This window comes from Gallinula chloropus (genome assembly GCF_964237585.1).
Source record: "Gallinula chloropus genome assembly, chromosome: 1".
In the NCBI taxonomy this organism is placed as follows: Eukaryota; Metazoa; Chordata; class Aves; order Gruiformes; family Rallidae; genus Gallinula; species Gallinula chloropus.
This window is the reverse complement of record NC_140085.1, coordinates 13,531,791-13,552,509: the sequence shown is the minus strand read 5'-3', so window position 1 is coordinate 13,552,509 and position 20,719 is coordinate 13,531,791. Positions and strand designations below refer to the sequence as shown.

General features: G+C 43.6%; 1 protein-coding gene across 1 annotated transcript in view; it reads left to right on the top strand.

Annotated features, from left to right (window-relative positions):
* The first annotated feature begins 11,890 nt into the window (after window positions 1-11,890).
* The window catches only part of PTPN12 (protein tyrosine phosphatase non-receptor type 12), a 74,125-nt gene continuing 65,296 nt past the window's right edge, over window positions 11,891-20,719 (top strand). The window contains exon 1 of the mRNA XM_084279124.1: window positions 11,891-12,073. Within this exon, the coding sequence (XP_084135250.1) occupies window positions 11,975-12,073 (99 nt within the window). The 5' untranslated portion in view covers window positions 11,891-11,974. The remainder of the gene's footprint in view (window positions 12,074-20,719) is intronic.

The window sequence follows — 20,719 nt, the reverse complement described above, 5'->3', positions numbered from 1 at the left end:
TCATTAAACTTCCCCCAAAGCTCTCCAGCCTGTCTAAGTCTTGCTGAATGGCAGCACAGCCCTCTGGTGTGTCAGCCACCCTTCCCAATTTTGTGTTGCCAGAAAACTTGCTGGCTGTACACTCTATTCCCTCAACCAGGTCATCAATAAACATATTGAATAGTACAAGCCCCAGTACCGACCCCTGAAGGATTCCACTGGATACAGGTCTCCAGCTAGACTCTGTCTAGAAAGGCAATACTTGTGGATATGAGGACAAGGAACAGGATGGAAGTTACAAGTGAACTCCCTTACACTGGAGGGCAGTTGCATTTACATCTGGTAATCATCTTGTCATCTCCTAGAGGGTGTAAAAATCTTTCCCTTTCAAAGCTAACAGATGAATGAGAGCAGGCACCACCTGTATTACATCATGACACCTCTTTCTCATGGCAGCCACCTAAATTCTGCCCCTACCATCTAGAATGGATTCATGAGTCTCTAGGGAGCCATGTCCACCCCGATCCCTCAGGGCAACTTCAAAACTGTCACTCCTGGATGGAGACCTCTGGCTTATGGCCAAGTCTGAATGGGCATTCCTCCTTCCACAGCCTCCAGGTGTCTAAGTTCTATGTTCAGGGGTAGAAAATACTGGGCACCTGATCTATTCAAGCATTCCGCTTTTCCAGGGGACGTGAGGAGCCAAGACTGAATCACATGATCTGTTTTCTGAAGAAAGAGCCCTCCTTGAATACTGAATCAGCTGACTGGGATGTCAAGGAATATCATGTGAAGGGATGTCAAGATTGGAGACAGCCTGGGCTGCAGTGATCATGCACTGGTGCCGTTCACTGTGCTAAGGTGTGTGAACTAAATGAGAAGTGTAGTCAGGACCCTGAATTTCAGGAAAGCCAACTTCCAGCTCTTCAAGGAGTTAGTCAATAGAACCCCCAGGAAAGGGCCCTCAAAGAAAAAAGGGGCAGAACAGAGTTAGCAGCAAGAGCTCTCCATTCCCAGGTGTAACAAGTCAGGCAAGGGAGGCAAGACTGGCATGGCTGAGTTGTGACCTGCTGTTCAAACTAAAAGGCAAGATGGAACTACATCGGCAGTGTAAGCAGGGACAGGTATCCTGAGAAAAGTACAGGGATGTTGTCCAGTTGTGTAGGAATGAGGTCAGGAAGGTCAAGGTGCATTTGGAGCTGAACTTGGCATGGGATGCCAAGAAGAACAAGAAGGGCTTCTGCAGGAACATGAACCAGAAGAGGAAGGATAAAGAAAGCATAACCCTCTGATGAGTGACAATGGTGAACTGGTGATAACAGATGAGGAAAAGGCTGAGGTTCTCAACAACTTTTTTTACTCGATCCTCACTGGTGATCTCTCTTCTCAGTGCTCTTGAGTTGAGGGCCCACAAGACAGGGACCAAGGAGACAGAGTGCCTCCTTCTGTAAGTGAAGATAAGGAATATGAACATATACAAGTCCATGGGACCTGATGAGATGCATGCCAGAGTCCTGAGGGAATTGGCTGATGTAGTTGCCAAGCCACTGTGCATGATACTTGAAAAGCCATGGCGATCAGGTGTAGTCCCTAGTGACTGGAAGAGAGGAAATATCACAGCCATTTTTAAAAAGGGTAGGAAGGAGGACCCTGGGAACTACCAACCTGTCAGCCTCACCTCTGTGCCTGGGAAGATCATGGAACACAGCCTCCTAGAAGCTATGCTGAGGCACATGGAGGACAGGGAGGTGATTCGAGACAGCCCCCATGGCTTTACTAGGGGCAAGTCCTGCCTGACCAATCTAGTGGCTTTCTACAGTGAAGTGACTGTGTCAATAGACAAGGGAAGAACTATGGATGTCATCGACCTGGATTTCTGCAAGGCCTCTGACACAGTCCCCCACAACATCCTTCTCTCTAAGTTGGTGAGATACAGATCTGATGGGTGGACTGTTCAGTGGGTGAGGAATTGGCTGGATGGTCGCATCCAAAGGGTGGTGGTCAATGGCTTGATGTCCAGAAGGAAGACTGTGACAAACGGAGTTCCTCAAGCATTTGTGCTGGGACTGGTGCTGTTGAATATCTTTATTAATGATATTGGCAGTGGGACTGAGTGCACCTTCAGCAAGTCTGCTGATGACACCAAGCTGAGTGGTGCGATTAGTGTGCCAGAGGGATGGGATGCCATCCAGAGGCACCTGGACAGGCTGGAGTAGTGGGCCCAGGTGAAACTCATGAGTGCGGGGGTGGGGGGGGTGGTGGGGGGGGCGGGGTCCTGCACCTGCATCGGAACAAACCTCATTATCAATACAGGTTAGGAGATGATGTGCTGGAAAGGAATCCTGAGGAAAAGGACTTGGGAGTACTCATGGATGAGAAGCTGGACATGAGCCACCAATGTGCATCTGCAGCCCGGAAGGCCAATTGCATCCTGGGGTGCATCAAAAGAAATGCACCCAGCAGATTGACAGCTGTGATTCTGACCTTCTGCTCTGGTGACAACTCACCTGGAGTACTGTGTCCAGCTTTGGAGCCCTCAATACAAGAAGGACATGGGCCTGTTGGAGTGTGTCCAGAGGAGGGCCACAAAAATGATCAAAGGGCTGGAGCAGCCCTCCTGTGAAAACAGGGTGAGTGAGTGAGTTAGGCTCGTTCAGCTTGGAGATGAGAAGACTCTGGGGAGGAATCTTACAGCAGCCTTCCAATACCTGAAAGGTGTCTATAAGAAAGCTGGGGAAGAACTGTTCACAAGGGCATGTAGCAGTAGGAAGAGGGGTTATGGTTTTAAACTAGGAAAGGGCAGATTTAGGTTGGATATTAGGAAAAAGTTCTTCTCTCTGAGGGTGGTAGATCACTGGAACAGGTTGCCCAGAGAGTTAGTGGAGGCCCCATCCCTGGAGATATTCAATGTCAGGCTTGATGTGGCTCTGAGCAACCTGATCTAGTGAAGATGTCCCTGCTTATTGCAGGGGGGTTCAACTAGATGGCCTCTAAAGGTCCCTTCCAACCCAATACATTGTATGATTCTATTATTCTATCACTGACTTGGTTTCTAGGTCACAAAGTCCATGGCAATGCCACTGCCTTGATTAGCCATTAATGGGAGTGTGCCATGAATGCCTATGTTTTGTGGATATCTGCATTGTATTCCTAGTGCAATATGTGGTTGATGGTGGGAATAATGGTGGCTACCCTAGGCCATTCTTTGCTGCCGTTCTCAGGCAGCAAGCACAGATCCTGTAAGAGCTGGGAGTCTTGCTCACCACTAAGCAACAAGACTCTAACCATAGGCTTCCTCCTGTGTTTGCTTCTTTTCCCTCAGAATTACACTTCATCCCAGGCAAGCGGATCAGACATTAGAGAAGTTTTTCAATAATTTAGAACTTGGAAGTCTAGAATCTCATCTTCCTTATCTGAGAAAAATTGATTCTGCTTAATGAATTCATTTATTCCCCAGCTATGGTGGAGACCTGATAGAAGTTATTGGACCTTTATTGCATAAGAGGGGAGCACCAGTGTCACTTCTCTAATATAGTAAGACAAAACCGATTGCAATTAAGAGAGAATTTGCACAGGAAAAATACCCTTGAAAAACTGGGGTTGGAAATAAGAATGATCTCCCAACATTACAGCAGCAAGGCTTTGGAACAGTCTTCTCATGGGGACAGCAGAGACAAACAATGGGATTTATTTTGAGATGAAACTTGATCGTGTTATTAATCAGACTATAGCCAGGTTTACATGTGATAGCAGGAGCTTGGACTTGGTGGCTTTTGTTACTCATTTCCAGTTCTTACCCTATGTTCATCTGTTCCTGAATTTAGGGGACAGTTTTGGTCACGGATTTCAGCTATCCTTGAGGCACTTGTGCCTTTTTCACTCCGTCACTAATAGTTTGTCGTGCTCCAAACCTTTAGTGTGGCATCCGGCATATCTGATGGGGATGGTGAAGTTATAAAGCCTAAATGAAATGCCACATTTTTTCTACATTTTCATTAAGAACACAATGTGTGTCAGGTCACAGTATTTAGAACAATGCTGCAAATAGGCTTCTGCAGAAGGGAAGCTTCACTGATGGGTTGCGCACAATGCGCATTTCTCTTGTCACCTAAATAATTCTGAAGAATTCCTCCAGTTTTGAAAGACTTTCCTTCTGAGATAGATGTGGTCAGAGAATTCAGAAGGAACCGAGGACTGCAAGGGAACTTCCAGGTGGACTCCAAACAATGCTCTTGCAGGCAATAGCATTAAATAATTCTCTTACAGAAAAAAAGCCTGTCCTTGTCGTTCTGTAGAGGCTGCTTGAGAACTCCTTACTCTTCTGTGAGTAATGTAATCATCTCCAGATTTCTCAATCTGTATTTATTTATTCTTATGAAAATGTTGTCTTTTAGCTTAAATAAAACTTCTTTCCCGTTGATTTTTTTTTTAATCCCTTGATATATTTATAGAGCAGTCATGTCCCTTTTCAACCTCAGCTCCGAGTCCTTATTGTTCTGGAAAGAGAGACTCTGGATGTGGCTGTAAACTCATTTCAGACTTTTTGATAAAGCAGCAGTATTAGATTTGGAATTTTTCTCTGTTAGGTCTTGGAAAAGTCAAGTTGGAAAATGAGTTTACAGAGAGAATTGGCCTTCCTACCTCTATTCAACCTGTTTATTTTTAGCTGAGTATTACTGAATATGGAAGCAGTCCAGTTTACATCCTGGTTTGATTTCCTGTTTACATGAGCCAGTCTGGTGTCACCATCGTATTTCTGGACCACTCTGGAAGCCTGTGTGCAGCCTTCCTTCCACCTCTGAGGAGAGCTGCCCTACACAATAGAACTATTGTTGTGCATTCGATAAAGAAATACGAATATCGTTGAACACAGTGTATGTTGGGTTTGTGTCACTTGTCTAAGTGTGCACAAAGTGTTACATGCCAGACGGAACAGCAAACCCCTCACTGAGACATGGGGAAGAGCTCACATGTGCGAGTAAAGTCAGAATTGTACCCATATTTGCTTGAAGTCGACATAAAGACAGACCTGATCACATACAGGGTGGCTCCTGGAGGTGCAGTTTTCGTGAGCTTGAGAAGGGGGCTGCCTTTTGTTGTTTTGAGTTTGCTGTGGTTGGGTTTTTTCCCATCTGGTTTTGTTTCCCAAACTATAAAGCTCACTAGTTCCCTTCAGAGACTGTTAAAAATATGGTTTGGGGTATTTTTTAAAATCTACAAAAAATGAGAATCTGAACTGACCATTATGACTACCAACGGTCACAACAGGCATTTTGCAGGAGGAACTTGTAGGGAGCTGTTTCATCAGCATATCTAATGCAGTAGCAGCAGTCTCAGTCCTTGCTATTATTATTTTAATAGGAATTTCAGAGTAAAATGGAATAGTATGTGCATCTAGAGAATGCTAATGCCAGGTAAAAGAGCAGTGTTTAATCATTTTGGCTCGGATTTTGTCTTATAATTTTTAGTTTTATTTCCAGTAAAGATGGGGTTTAGGGAAGTGGAAATATTTTAATTTGTGTTGATTAATATAAAACTGGAGACAAACATTAGCCTGAGGTTTATTTAAGGGTAATACAAATATTGCTACACTAATGGATAAGAACCTTGAAATAGAACTGATAACAACCACATTAATTCTTTTGTACTTGAAGTGATAAAAAAACCTAAACACGATAAATGATGCGAACTTCATGCAGTTTTTAGACATCTTTTGGATTAACTGGTGCAAGATTTTTAAGAGATACTGCATACTTCATTTTTATTCAACTATCCATTTTCAAAATCAAATTTTGCATGAGTGCCTCTCATTAAAAAATCCTTCTGTCATTTAAACATGCTGATTTCTATTTATTTATTTATTTTTAACCAATGTTTTTTCTGATAGTTGCAGGCAAAGACTTGAGAGCACAAACACCAAACATGCCCTGTGCACAGGCTTACCTTCTGCTGCTGGTATTTCCATTTCAGATGTGCTGCAGTAGTGCCTGGGGAATACCCTTGATGAAAGCTTTGTCACAAGAAGGCAAATGAGGTTCTGAGGTTCCCCCTGAGCAGCCCACTGTAGTGCTGCAGCTGGCTGATGGCCGGCTGCAAACCAGACCTGTGTCACGATGTGTCAAATGTATGACCTTGTCACAAGATAGAAATATCCCTGCTTCACAAACCGTACATCCAATTTTCATGAGGTCAAAAGAAACAGATGGGAAGTGGCTCCAGCTTTTCCTGATCCTATGTCCAATGGTGCAAAGCAGGCATCCCACTGAAATCAGCGTTAAGAGAAACATGTACTAACTCTAGTCAGCAGGCTTCTCGGTGATTTACAATGAACCTATTGAAAAGCAGCTATCGAAAGGACACACAGAAATCTATTTGGGAGCCACGTGCTATTTATTTTAATACTGTTAACATCTTGCAGAAAAATATACATTTTGTTCTGAAAAAAAAAAAAACAACCCACCAAACCATTTTTACATTCAGAAGATTAAACAAAATACCTCAGCCAGCACAGTGCATCTTTAATTCGATGAAAAACATTTAAAAGTTAAGCAGAAAACTTCAAAGCCTGGCCAATGTTTCACAGCAGTTTTCTTTTTAGAACTGGTCGTGGCAGAGGATTGTGTTGACGATCATAATGCACACACTTATTTTTGTTTCAGTTGCACTTTAGCAATACCTAAAAACCACTTTAAACCTGAATGCTGCTATAGTAAGCACAGCAGCAAGAACAAAGTTTCTTCTATGTATGGAAATTGTGCGCGTCCAGGGTGTGTGTGTGTGTGTGTTACAGTTAGAGAGGAATCCAAATCATGCACAGACTGTGAAACACAGTAATTATGATCTAAAATATTTATGAGCTGTGTACGAAATGTCACACTGAGAGTGTTTTAGCAATGTTGTGCAATGAATGCTAGAAGAGTCAAATTAAAGATATTAAGTAAATAAATAATAGTTAAGCAAGCCAGGTAAAATTAACTTGTAGTAGTAGCATTTTCAGTCGTAATTATAGAAGAGGAGCCTGTCATTGCCTCACTGAGAGTAATAGAGGCAAATATCAAGAAATTCAGCAGTCACATGGCACCTAATTAGTATGAATGGAACACATACAGACATTGATCAGATCTTTATGACTCATTTAAAATGAAATGAGGTTTGGGTTTAAATCAGAAATTCAATGTATTTATTGCATCCAAAGGATACAAGCATCTTCCTCAGATGTATTGTCCACAATGTTCTCTGTGTTCAAACTTGAGTGTTTTGAGAATCTGTGAGGATTTCTGATTGTTAGTTTGTTGCTTATAATTTAAGTGGTCAAATTGTAACTGAGAATCTGCCCGAAAACCTGATTTTTTTTATCCTCTTTGGAAACAAAAGTGACTAAATACCAAAGTGTTTTGAGGGTCAGAGTATACAAAAAGTACTTTGCTGCTGATATTCCTCAATGTTTCATTTAACTATTTTCAACCAGCATGAAACATTTTGACATTTGTGGAAAGACACACTGCATTTCAGCTTGTCAGATCAAAGACAAATGTTTCATTTGGACTTGGTTTTTAATGTGAACCCTTGAGCTGTTCTACAGCTTCCTGGCATTTATACTCCATGCTCCAGTTCTTTCATGTGCTGGGTCCCTATCCCAAGCTGTACTGTCTTCAAAAAAGCCATTTCTGCATCTGTAAGTATAACAGTGCATTGTTTTTGTCAGAAAGCAGAAAACTTTGGCAAAATTGTTTCCTGTGGAAAATTTAACTTTTACAGAAGCAGCATTTTCCATTGAAACACTGCATTTTTAGAAAACTTCCAACCAAATGCACTTCAAATATATTTCAAAAGTGTTATTTTAAATTCCACAAATGCCAACATCTTTTTGTTGTTGTTGTTATTCTAAATTATCTAGATTACAAAAACTTTTCAGGCTCTCAGTAGAGAGAAAATGAATTTGGGTTTCATGTATCGGATATATTGATCATAATTTAATTATAATTACAGTAATAGGTATAATAAATGTGTTACTCTAACTAGGTTGTTAGAATCTAAGAATTTGTAGGTTGCTGTGAAGGGGAGGAGAAACTGGTGACATAGTGAGCTACCATTGCAAGGTAGTCACGCCAAATTACAAGGAATGCACTGAGTCTTGTTTTGCTGGACAAAGGAGGAAGCAAACTACAGGAGATGATGCCCTTATCCAGAGCTGTAGGGCTCTTTCAGCCTTCCCTCCCACTCTAGTTCCTCGGTATCTTTCTGAACACAGTTTTGGGTAGATACACACTGGGTTTTGAACATGGCTCCTAGCCACATAGACACTGCAGCCAAACAGCTTCAAGGTGAGCCTGTGCTCCATCTCAGTGGTTGGGGAAACCTCTGAAGCTTGGCAAGCTGGGACGCTTGGTACTCCCGCCCATTGTCTGGGCAAGGTATGTGTGCTGGGAGACACATTTACTGGTCAACACATGCTTACCTTGTGGGAACACAAGAAGCCACCTTGGAACAGAATGCTGCTTGTCTGCAGCAGATGGGAGTAGTGGATGGCAGGGCAAAATGAGATTAATAGCAGAGGAGCTGCAGGTGATCTTGCTTTTCTCCAAGGACGGTACTTGGATTGTTAAAACACAACCGCAAGGTTTTTTTCTACAGATTTTGGTTGCAACTTCCTGTTCTATCTACAGGGTGAGTAATTCGTCCTGCGTCGCTCTCTTTTTCCGTCTCTCTCCTACAGCTACACAAATACATACTCATGCACACATGCTAGATTGGTCAGATGTCTGGGTTTAACCCAGACAGTTTGAGTTTCAGATCAAAAGTCTCGGCTGAAGCACTGCTTTTGCTGCTGAACATTTAGGTTTCTGTGTTCCGAGCACGGAGACGAGACAGCCCCGCGCGACGTTTGCAAGAGATAAAACTGGGCTTGTGCTCTGGGCTGTCCAGCAGCTCTCACAGGTACACAGGCATATGCAAACAATGATAGGCAAGCTCTCCACCCAGCTATTTTTTAATTTCGTTGTTTCCTACATGTCTTTGCTTTGGCTAGCAACACATGCCTAGTTTGGGGGAGCTTTTTTTTCTTCTGAGATTGAAGATTCTTCTTACCAGCTAGCCAAAATGAAAGGTTACACTTGGTAGTCTACAACAGTTCATTACAACAGAGCAATAGAACCAGGCCAGACTGATAACTGAGGTCCTTCCAATGTGAGACAGTAACCTGAGATTCAAATGCAAAAAATCATCATAATTTCTTCTTTCCTAATCAAGTGCTCTGTATCTCCATCACAGGAATAAACATGCAGAGTGAAGAAAACTACTGCATTGAACGCTCCATTGATTGGTTGCCTAGTCCCAAGTATCACTTTTCTGAAGTTACATGCCATCTGGCACTGGGAGCAGGTTTGCCAGGGCAACTGCTGAGCAAACTAAGCAACCTTTCCGAAGCAGATGGAAATCAAGCAAGGTGGCATGAAAAGATCACATGACAATCCAAGTCACAGCTCTACTTGGTGATCCTGTGCCCTTTCTATGTTATCTGACAATCCAACTACCTACTTTGCTTCTGTGTTACTCTTTAATGCTCCTTCTTGGTAATGGAGAAAGAGGAGACTTGGAGAAGGATAGGAATTTAACCAAGCAAAGCAGGTGCCTTTGGGCCTTTCAGGGCTGACTGGTTACTTACACAGGCTGGTGTGAAGAACATGGAGAGGAGACAGCTCTGACAGCTGATGTGCTTGTGTGGGACGCTCACACTTCAATATTCATGTGCTGTGGGAGTTTTTCAAGCCTTACTACCTCAGCACAGGGGAACTGATGCCCCTTCCCAGTTCCTTGATGTGTCCTTACATCTGCTGTATGATAGGCATCACAAACTGCTAAAAAAATAAGCCATTTATAAGAGGCTGAAGTCTGCAGCAAATGATGTGAGAATGCTAATGCTCTCTGTTTTCCAAACTGCCCCTCTGCCAGAGATGACTGCTTCTGTAACAGATGAAGGAAAAAGGAAACAAATGTGTGTCTACAAATCAGCAAGTACAGTTCAAGGTCCTACACTGTAGCTCAGATCCTGCCTTCACTGGGAAGATAATGAGTTGATGGGCATCAAATTGGGCAGAGGGTGGCAACATGACATTTTGCTAATTCTGGTGTAAAGGTAGCAATCTCTGTCAGTCATCTAAAACAGTAATATCTTACATCACCACAGGAAGACCAAGCTTCTCTGTAGGCTTGTTTTGGTAGCAAAGCCAGTGTAATTGAACCATCTGTTAAGAAAAAAACCACGGGGTTTTCTATTGGAGTTACATTGCAGCTGAAGCAGTTCCCCGAGCTGGTTTTCTGACAAGCGGTTGTGCTGGTGTGACTGCAAGCACAACACACTACAGAGGGTGGGAACAAGTAGCAGAAAATGGGTGACTTGGTACAAGTGCCTCAACCAGGTAACGCTTCTCAGCACCGACCCATCTCGTTAGTCTGCAAGACAAAGTTTTATTGGATGAACTCCATAACTGCGCAGTTCACCAATAAAATGACACTTTAAAAGAGTTTACTCAATATATTTATTACACCATAAGGCTATAAATAAACACACCTCTGAAATTACTGTGCTTTGCTGAAGCAGAAGTTATAAAGGTAATCAGGACAACCAGACATGACGGTGTTTTTATGTTTAACTTTTTCACATAGATGGAAGGCAGAAATAGCTCTTTTCCACGCTGGCTCCGTCGCATTTTGACGCTGCCAAACATTCAACGGCAGGTAAGAAAGCAACGTAAGAGCATTTCCTAGGAAGGCCCGAGACGCCTGAGGGCAGCCCCGCTGCAGGACTGAGGGGTGGCCGGACCCTCTTCCTCTCAAGGCTCCTAGAACCAGCCCGGCACCGGGCTCCCTGAAGTGCCGCTTGCTGCTGCGGAAAACCAACCCACAGCCCCTTCCCCACGCCGGCGGGCAGCGCTTCTGCCTTTCGTCTCGGCGTGAGGACATTACGGGTATACTGACGGGGGTCCGCGGCCGGCCCGTCACCTGCCCCAGCCCGCCCGGCCCGCCATCTTCCCACCGCCCGGTGTTTACCACAGCGGCGCCGCCCGCGGCCCGGCCCTGCGGGGAGCCCTTCGCCCCGCTTCGGTCACCGCCACCGCAAGGGCCCTCCGGGCGCTTTCCACGGCTTCGTGCTCCCTACCCGAGGAGGGAACGCTTTTCCTCCAGGCGTTTCAGTGGAGCGCTTCGCGAGGAGGCGACAGACCCAAGCCCCGCAGTCCGCCCCCGCTGCGGGCCGTCGAGCGCGGGGGACGGGGAGCTGGCGCGACTACACGTCCCGGCATGCCACAGCGCCAGCCACCGCCTCCCGTCCCTGCAGCTGTAGGCTCCCAACACCGCCCTATTGTACCCTAACCAGAAGAAACCGCACTTCGCTCCTCTCGGCCTTTCCCTCTCCCCACCCCTCCCCACCTCCCCCGCCTTCCAAGTGGTCCCTTCCAAGACTCCATTCCGCAGCCTTCGGAAGGTCCCATCCGTGGGAACCGGGAGGGGCCAGCCGAGCAGGGCGAGGTGAAACGCGCAGTAAAAGGCTCTCTGGAGGCTGGGCTAAGCCGGTGATTAGCGTGCGCAGTGGCCAGTAGGACGAGGCGGGTGTCAGGGGGGCCAATAGGCACTGAGAGGGGTCGGGCCGATTCCCGAGGAGGGGCAGGCCTAGGAAAAGGCAGAAGAGCGGGAGCCGCGCCTGCGCGGGGGGGAGGTGGGGACTGTCGTGTCCCTGTGTCGGCGGCTTCTAGGGAGGGTCGGGCGGAGGGAGGGGAGGATGGAGCAGGCGGCTGAGCGGCCGTGAGCGGGGTGGGGAGCCGCGCCGTGCCAGCAGGCCGCGGAGCAGGCCTGGGGGGTGGGAGAGGCAGGGAGAGACGAGGTGAGGCAGGGAAGGCAGCCGGGTGACGGGCTTGTGCGGCGGAGGGGGCTCGAGACAGAGAGCGGGCGGGCGGCCGGGGCTGGGGCTCCCGCTCCGCAGGGCGGCCGGCGGGGCAGGATGAGCCAGGAGGAGATCCTGAGGAAATTCATTAAGCGAGTTCAGGCCATGAAGGACACGGACCACAATGGGGAGGACAACTTCGCCAGCGACTTCATGGTGAGGGGCGGCGGCGCGACGGGGGGGGAGGGAGGACGGGCGGGCAGGGCTCTTGCCTCTCCGGGCGGGCGTGTGTGTCCGCCCGTCCGTCCGTCTGTCCCGGGGCGGGGGGCAAGGTGCCGGGCTGCCCCCGCAGCTCCTTCCTCGTTCCCCTGCGAGCAAAGGGGCGTCGAGGGAAGCGCCGCTTCCCTGTGAGTGACTTGCTATTGTGTAGCCCCGAAGCTCGTCCGGCTCCCCAGTACCCCCCACCACTCCTTGAGCTCGGTGCGGGGGGGGGGGGGGAGGGGGGGGAGGGAGGAAGGTGGCCGCCTTAATTTACCATTCTTCCTGCCCTCATCCCCTGGGAGGGTTTGTCACCGCGGACCCCTGCCCTTCTCTGCTGCTGAGGAGATGGTAGGTGATCGGCTGTTGCAAAATTAGCCGGGAGCCTGCCCCCACCCCCTCACCCCACCACCCCCCCCCTTCCTTTCCTGAGCAGATAAAGGGGACAGAGGAGGCTCGGGGAGGGCTGTTTGCTCTTCCTCTCCCTTACAGCCCCTTTTCTCGCGGGGCTGCCGTGTATAATGTCATCTGGGGATAATCGGGCATGCCTTCCTCCCCTTCCCCCCTTTATCTGGCCCTGAAGCCGCCTATTGGAGATTTCTCTTCTTTCCGAGGAGATGTGTTAAATGTATTGAATAGTCCTTGGAGGAATATTCATCTTCCCTTCCCTAACATCTCCCTTCGCTCCCCATCCCCCATCGCAGCTCTGCCTGTATCCCTCATCCTTTCTTCCTTCCAGATCAGTTCACCGTCAGCCTTTGGTTAATGTGTGTGCTTGGGGGAAGAATTTATTGGAGAATTAGCTCTTTCCTGGTTTATTTTAGCTGTTTAATTGGGCTGTTAAAATGTTTGAGGAGATTTATCTTTTGAATAGATGGTCTGAACGGCGAAGAACAATTTCGATTGGGTAGATGTCGCTGGGACTTTTCAATATTGTTTGAACACTTAATATCAAAATACAGTTTGACCCACAGAAGAGCTGAAGAGGAATGGGCTATGTGTGGATCTTTGCAGCTTGTCGTCTTATCTGGTGCTATTTGGGATTCAACCCACATTGTTAGCCCTTTAAGCTGTCAGTCTATGCCAGTGGTCTGGTAACAACACAAAAACAACCCCAACCTCAATGTAAATGTCGCATCAGGGATTGTCTGAATTGTGGGGAGGAGGCTGCGGATGTTGCGCAAGACAGAGGGGCGTTGGGAGCTCTGGCAGGTCCAGGGGTGGAAGAGGAAGTGGAGTGGACTTTGGGAAGTAACGAGTTCATCCAGGGTGGGGTGGGAGCCCGTGGGAAATCGGCCACGCTCCTTGGGCAGGATTTTGCGAATACTGAAAGTATGCTGCTGAGCGTGTGGGAAAGGAAGAGGGAAATATGTAAAATGAACAGCAGTGCTGGAGCGATAGGACATTTCTAAATCCATTTCATGCTGAATAGAGCATCTTCACATGAGAAATTAAAGGTTGAATACTTTGACAGAACAATTTCATTAGGTGATTGTTTTAGTAATATAATTATTATTAAACACAAATTGACATCTTGTACTGATGACTGTCTTTTTCACGTAAGCTTTATGTATGTACTTTACAGAAAGGGTGCCCTAGACTAGTGGAGATTGTGGGATGTTTTTCTAATAGCCTTCATGTTAATACTTTGAACTAGATCTCCTAACCCACTTCTGCCATTTCATATCGTCTAATGTTTTAGCACTGTCCTACTCGAATGGTGTAAAATAATTTTGTCGTAGTTTCTTTGAAGTAGTGGTACCTCTGTATGGAAAAAGACCTTTTGTTTTAATTTCTCTGTTTGACAGTGTGGTGTTTGTATAGCTTTCAGCCATATAGTCAGGAAGCTTTCCCATTGTTTTCATGGAGCAGCAAGGAAAGGGAATGCTGCTAAAAATGGGGAAAATGGGATTGTAGGAACTAACTGTCAGGAGAAAGATGTATTACCTGAAACAGTGTTGAGTGTGCTGGAAAGAACTGCGTTCAAAATGTCTTTTGTTCTCTTAACACTTTCTATATCAAACTTTCATACTTTTTTCCATCAGAAAACAAGGATGCTGATCTTTGACCTTAATGTTCACATTAGTCTCAATATTCACCTTTGTATAGTAAAGCAGATACAGATTAGCATGGCAACAAGAATCCTAATTATTGATTTACTGATGTTTATTTTTTTATTCGCACTATGAATGTGTTTGGGCATTTAGTTTGGGATTTTTTTTGTTATTTGTTTTACTATGGGGGTGTTTTTGTTGTTGGAGGGTTTTTTGCCTTTTTTTTTTTTTAAGTAAGCCATGATTGAAAAGGGAGAAGAGAGTTGAAGGGGATAAAAAGCTTCACTAGTCAGTTTTCCATAAGACTGTTGAAATTTTTCACGGGGGGAAGGGAGGAAGTTGTGTTTTCTCATTTAAGTGCGGGATGCAGTCTTGCTGCTAAGTAGAGGCAAATGTGTGGAATAGGAATTGTTGTTACTCATCGCTTCATTTCCAAGTCAAGACAGAATCTAAAATAGGAATGGAGTAGTGGGTGAATGCAATTGAAAACAATTTTTTATTTTCACTTTTTTTTTGCCTTTGAATGTGTTGAGTAATAGGCTGGAATGAATGAACCAGAAGTACTTGATAGGTGTCAGGGAACACTGACAGTAAGGGTGCAGAAGCTAGCTATGTGCAGTAGACTGATCAGTCTAGCTCTAGCTGGCTGGTACTGAAAGTCCATAGTGTAGATGACTAAGGCTGCTATCTTAATGATGCCGTTGACATACCTGAAAACATGTTCTACCTGGAAGGTGGAAAGTTGATCGTTCCCCTCCCTCCCCAGCTTACAAGATGAAGTATGTCATCTGGGTGCCAATAGCAAGTTTGTTTCTGTAAATCAGATGTATTTAATTTTAAGTAGCTTGCACTAGAAATTAAGCAGGACCTGAAGTAGATCTGTTCAGTGCTGTGGCTGTGCACAATTAGGTTTAAATGAAGTGGCTACTCTGAAAACAGTACGGATTTGTGTGTTTTGCCAGTAAGCCTGTGTCTGGATGTAGGGGCAAGTGGGCTTTTCCCTAAAATAGCGTAGGTTAGGGCTTTACTAGTATGGTTACAATACATCCAAGAGCATGCTTTTTCCTTGTTTTCTGCTGACATTGCTGTTTGTACAAAAGGAACTAAGTATAGATTGCTTCCTCTTGGTATTTCATGTTGTGTGAATACAACCAGCATGGTCTAGGTTCTGATTTTCTATAATGAACATGTGTTTTACATCGGAACATGGGCTGGCAGGCAAAGGAAACAGTTTTTTCTGGATTTTAGAAAGACCCCAATACACTTTTTTTTTTGCCAATTTTTCATTTATCTACAACCTAACACATTTTTGTTTTCTGATGCTATAGCCTCTAGAAAAGCATTCTAATACTCTTGTCTGATGGAGATTGTCATTGTTATAGGAGAACTGAAATATGAATGGTGTAAAGCTTTACCTTAAAATCAGATGTTGTATTTCAAATGGCGAACAGTATCTGACAATCTTCTTTAATGTTTGAAGTTACGTCTCTGGCTAATCTGTTGTCATGGAACACAGAATGGCTGAAAGTGTTTGTGGGTTTTGCAGCAGGTATTGCATAGGGGACCCCCATCTGTTGTTTGAAGGTAGAGGTGTCAAAATGATCCTCTCTTAGATCCTTAGTTGAAATAATACTGATTGTTAACAACTTTGTAAGGGGTTACAAAGTACCTACATATGGTCTCTGATCTCTTTACATGTTTCACTGGAGAGCACTCCAACAACTGGATATTTGGTGTTCAATCCATCTGAGCTGAAACGCCTAGTTTTGGAGATAGTAAAGAACTCTGTGCTGTTTTGTGAAGTATGAAAGGGGATTTGAGTGGGTCCTTGGTTTGAACCAGGCAGAAAGAAGGGTCTTTTCTGTGCTTTAAACATCTTGATGGATTTATTTTTTAAAATTTTAAGCACATCTACTTCATTTTTCTGGTAAAATCCTGTTTTAAAAAAGTGGAGGAGGAATGTGCTTGCCTTCTAAGGGTAAAAGCGAAGATGATCACAAGCAGTGCTATACCAGATGATATAAAACTTGCCTTCCCTGGGTGCTTTTTTTGTTTGTGTGTGTGTTTGTTTTTTCCAGGAAAGCACATCTTTTCTAAAATGCCTGAGATGTGTTAGCACCCTGGACTATTCTAAATCTCTGATCAAAACTACGAAGTTGTAATGAAAGTCCATGTACTAATGGCAATTGTGACATTGCATTTGTTCTAATTCCTGTATGTCCTGAAATAGCATTAAAGATACTTACCAGTACTGTATTTAACCAATGTTTTAGCACTTGGGAAACACCCTGGTTAAAACCTTTTCTGTGTATTAATATGTGTTTTGTGTAAACCTTTCCAATTTAAATGCCATTAATGCACCTCTTCAGTATTTGTGAAGACATTTTTTTAATTCATAGGGCAAACAGATAATCTGGGAATTTAGTGAAGAATGATAAGAGTATTATAACTCTGCATTATTATTTAGTCTAAAAACATTTAGACTTTTCTTGAAATTCTTTTCTAGTATTTGCTTCATGAGTTTCACGCTTGTAGCACACAGTTTGGAACATGAACTCTTAACTTGATCATATATGTTCTAAAATGCAATGTCTTTTCAAGAGAAATAATTTTGACCTGTTGAGGCTAAACTAGGAAAAGCACTTCAGTGGAAGACAATAAGCTGTTTCTTGAAACTGTACAAGTAAAGTGTGTAAATACAGGTTTGCATGACATTCTTTTAAATTGGGGGTTTTGAATGAACAGCAGTTCCGAGTGCTTTACTTCCCTTAAATGTGATAGAAAAAATGATTGGCTTGGAGAAAATTACCTGTATACTGGACAGCTGATCCAGTTGTAAGAAGCTCTGTGCTTATAGATGTATTAATACAACATAGGTAACTGTTACTTTAGATGTTTAGAGCCTTTTTGTAATTTCAAAGTGAAAAATTGGTCTGTTACTATTATTTTCCATATTATGCTTTAATTTGAGTGTTAATCTACTTCTGAAGTTTTATTTCCATTACCTCACCTAGACACTGTTAATTTGATTGGGGAGACACACCAACAGATTGTTGTGAGCAGTGATAGTCATCCAGGTCATTCATAAACTTCTGTTCACATAGACTAGGTCTTGTTGGAGCATTGTGACTAAATAGTAATTTCAGTAAGGCTGAACTTTAGAGGCTTCTGAAATTTTGTGAAATACCCTCCTTTAAAAGCTATACAAACCCACAACTTTCTGTGAACAAGCATTCAGTTGAAATATTCAGGACTTTTTCTCTCCTCTGAGGAAATGAGTGCTTTTCTGGTGTTTCAGAGATGCCGTTCTGAATTTTTGCAGGGGAAGCTGAATACACACACAACAGCTCTAGTGAGCCTGAGGTATAAGAACTTGCAAGCCCTGTCAGTCTTTTGGGCAAATGAAACTAAAATAAGTAAGTTAGGCAATGCTCTGGGTCATGTTAAATAGCTTGCATGGTAGTAAGTTCTGTTTGCTCAGTCTCTAAAGCAGCGTGCAAATCTGCTGTTCTTACGGGGTGTAGAGGGTAGTGTACTGGTTTTGCTGAGTATTACAGAATTGTTCAGGAAGAGCAAATGGGAATCTGACCTCACCCCTCATGGCATAGTACACGCACTTCAAATAACTTAAGTATGTCAAATAATACTGTGCTTTTATTCTGCTCTCAATCCTACAGTGCCTTTTTCTGTATATAGCTGCACATCTATACAGATAGGTACATATATAATAGCTCTGTACCTGTGACCGTGTGCTCCCTTCCCCTCCCCACCCCTAAGCTGTAGCCACAGGTGGGGGTTGTGATGGCAGCATCCTGCTAGTGTTGGATGACTTTGGGGGATGGATGGCAATGCGGTAGCCAAGAGCTGCCTAGAGCAGTGACTCACATGTCTTGGTGGGGTGCAAATATGACCATAAGTCAGCTGTCTTACTCTTTAAATAGTGGACTGCCCAGACCCATTGAACTCTTTCTCCTATGTGGTAGCAGGCTGCAGGCCAGGATCCCCTCTTGAGTAAGGATGCCTCTCAAGGTTACCTCTTGAGGTTAAGAGACTCCTTGCCGCAACAGATTCTTGGTAAGTGACTACTATCATGCTAAACTTTGAAGTCTTATCTGAGTTATATAAGGGATTGATTGCACATACATAACTTTAGACATAAACTGTTGGTTGAGCCAGGGTCTAAGACTGGATCCAGCTGCATCTAGACTCCTCTCTGGGAAGAAGCTTAGAAAGCAAGAGGGTCCTTTCTGAACCTCAGCGGGAGGGTCTCCCTGATGGTTTTGTCTGTCCCTGTCCTCTATGCAGAAAAAAAATCAGATGGACTTTGCCACTGACTCTTGTTAAGGCACTGTCATATGTACTATCAAGCTTTGTTAAATGCTATTGTGTATCGATAAACATATCACTCTCTTGCGAGCAAAGTGGATGACTCCATCCATGACAATACTTAAATACCTAAGTATAGATATGTCTTATGTGGCCATGGATCATAAACCCTAGATCTTAATCTGTAGTTCTGTAGATCTGTGTACATGCAGATACATATATAATGGTTTTCATTTAGGGAGAGGCATCAGTGTTAAAGGTCAGATACAGGACTGAGTGAAGCATAAGTTAATTGGGTAGAGCAGACGCTCTTTGTACCGTTAGGAGGTGTGATCTTTGCATCCTGGTATTTGCATCCTGGAGTTTTCCTGGGGCTGTTGTACTCTACAGCTGTTATGGTTATGCCAGTGGAGGTTCAGCTAAGTCGGGTGTATGTGTTTGCCCCAAATGAAACAGGGATATGTCTTGTTAATGAGCATGTCAATGTTGCAAAGAGATTAAGCTCTTTGTGTTCCTGCTTCATGAGGTAAAAAATACTGCCAATATAAAAAAAACCCTTATGAATTATTCAAATTTGAACAGTCTGAATGTGTTTATGAAAGGAGAGCACTCTAGTATAGCTGTTGAGCTTTTCATCCAGAACTGTGAGCCCCGGAGAGCAGCTGTATTGTTAAGAGTACTGCTTTGAGTCCCTCTGCATCCCTCAAAAACAAAATTGTGTTCAGACCCAATACCAGTGAGACAGTAGAAGAACAAACCTAGCAGCTTTATTAAGGAAGCTGAGAGTGCAACAGCAAGGTAAGACGAGAGTAGTAAAGATCAGGACCATTGTTCTGTGTTGGGAACCATTGTTTGAAGTATCTTTCATTACTGATGTCAGGATGTTTCAGTCACTGCAAAGCTTGCATGGGAAAGTTACAGCTTGTGACTGAAGGTCTTACTCTTGCTACCCTTTTGCCATTGGATTTACAATGAAAAAAATCTTACACAGCTAAAAAGATGTAGAGAAATAAGTTTCCCAAAAGGTATCACATAGATAGAGGTATAAATGGATCACCTAGTTTGGTTGACCTAATTTTTCCTTATCTATCTTCCTACAAATTGGTACTTTTAATATCTTTAAAAGGTAATTTTATTGGTGGTAATCAATTTGTGGAAAGACTTAAAGGCAATATTGCTCTAATGGAAATGTCTTTTGAAAGAAAAGCCTAGAAGAATTGAATTATCAGCTGTAAAAAATAACAAGCTGATGTAGCCAGTTACAATAGCTAGGTGTTTTCCCCTCACTCAAGTAAGAGGACTGAAACTATGAATGATGTTTCCTCCTGGGCTAGATGTGTCATTGAAAAAAAAAAAAGGCAAATAAAGATAGATGTTTCCTTCATTTAGCTTTGTAGAAGGAAGCATTGCTAATTTTGAAGGAAATCCTGCCATGATGTCTCTGACAGTTAATTTTTAAAATTTATTTTACTTCTGAGCTACATTGGTCCATAAAAAGAATTGAATTGCCTAGCATTCTGATGTGCCAAGGGCAACAACATTAGTAGACAGAAAGTTGTAACCACTGTATGGAACAGTTGGCTTGATGATTTCTAATCTGCTATTATTTGAAGAACTCTGAACAGAGCTGTTAAGTGTTCCTGAGTTTATTCATATAAATTAGCTTTCTCTTTGCAGGAAGAGCTATACCTTTTTTTTTTTAATATGTTAGAGAGCAGGCCTTGATTCTTAAACATTATTGAAATATATTGGTTTTAAGTGTATGATATTAGCTGTGAGTTTTGGTGTCTAAAGGCACCAAATGGGTTAGAAAGCATCAGTCTAAATTAAAACCATATTGGCTTGAAGAACATATGCATTACTTAAATCTCTTTAATTTAGTTGTAATACTGAACTTGTCAATTTTAAAGGAACTTTTTTTACATTAACTTCCTTCCTATGTAGTATTTCTCATTTGGTTTATTTTTCTAAGGTCAAAGTACAGTGGTGTTCTCTTGAACAACTTTGCGTCTTGCTGCATTTGTCTGTCTTGCTGTCTTGTCATTCTTAATGCCTCATGTGGATGACATCTGCTTTTTGTTTTTCTTCTGAAAACACACAGATACTTTGCACTCTTTATGATCACTGGAACATCTATGTGACTCAGACTGAAAGCGTTTTTTTTGCTTCTGGAGAGGTAGATGACCAACTTTCAGCTGTGCAGCCTGGTTACAGTGGGTACACG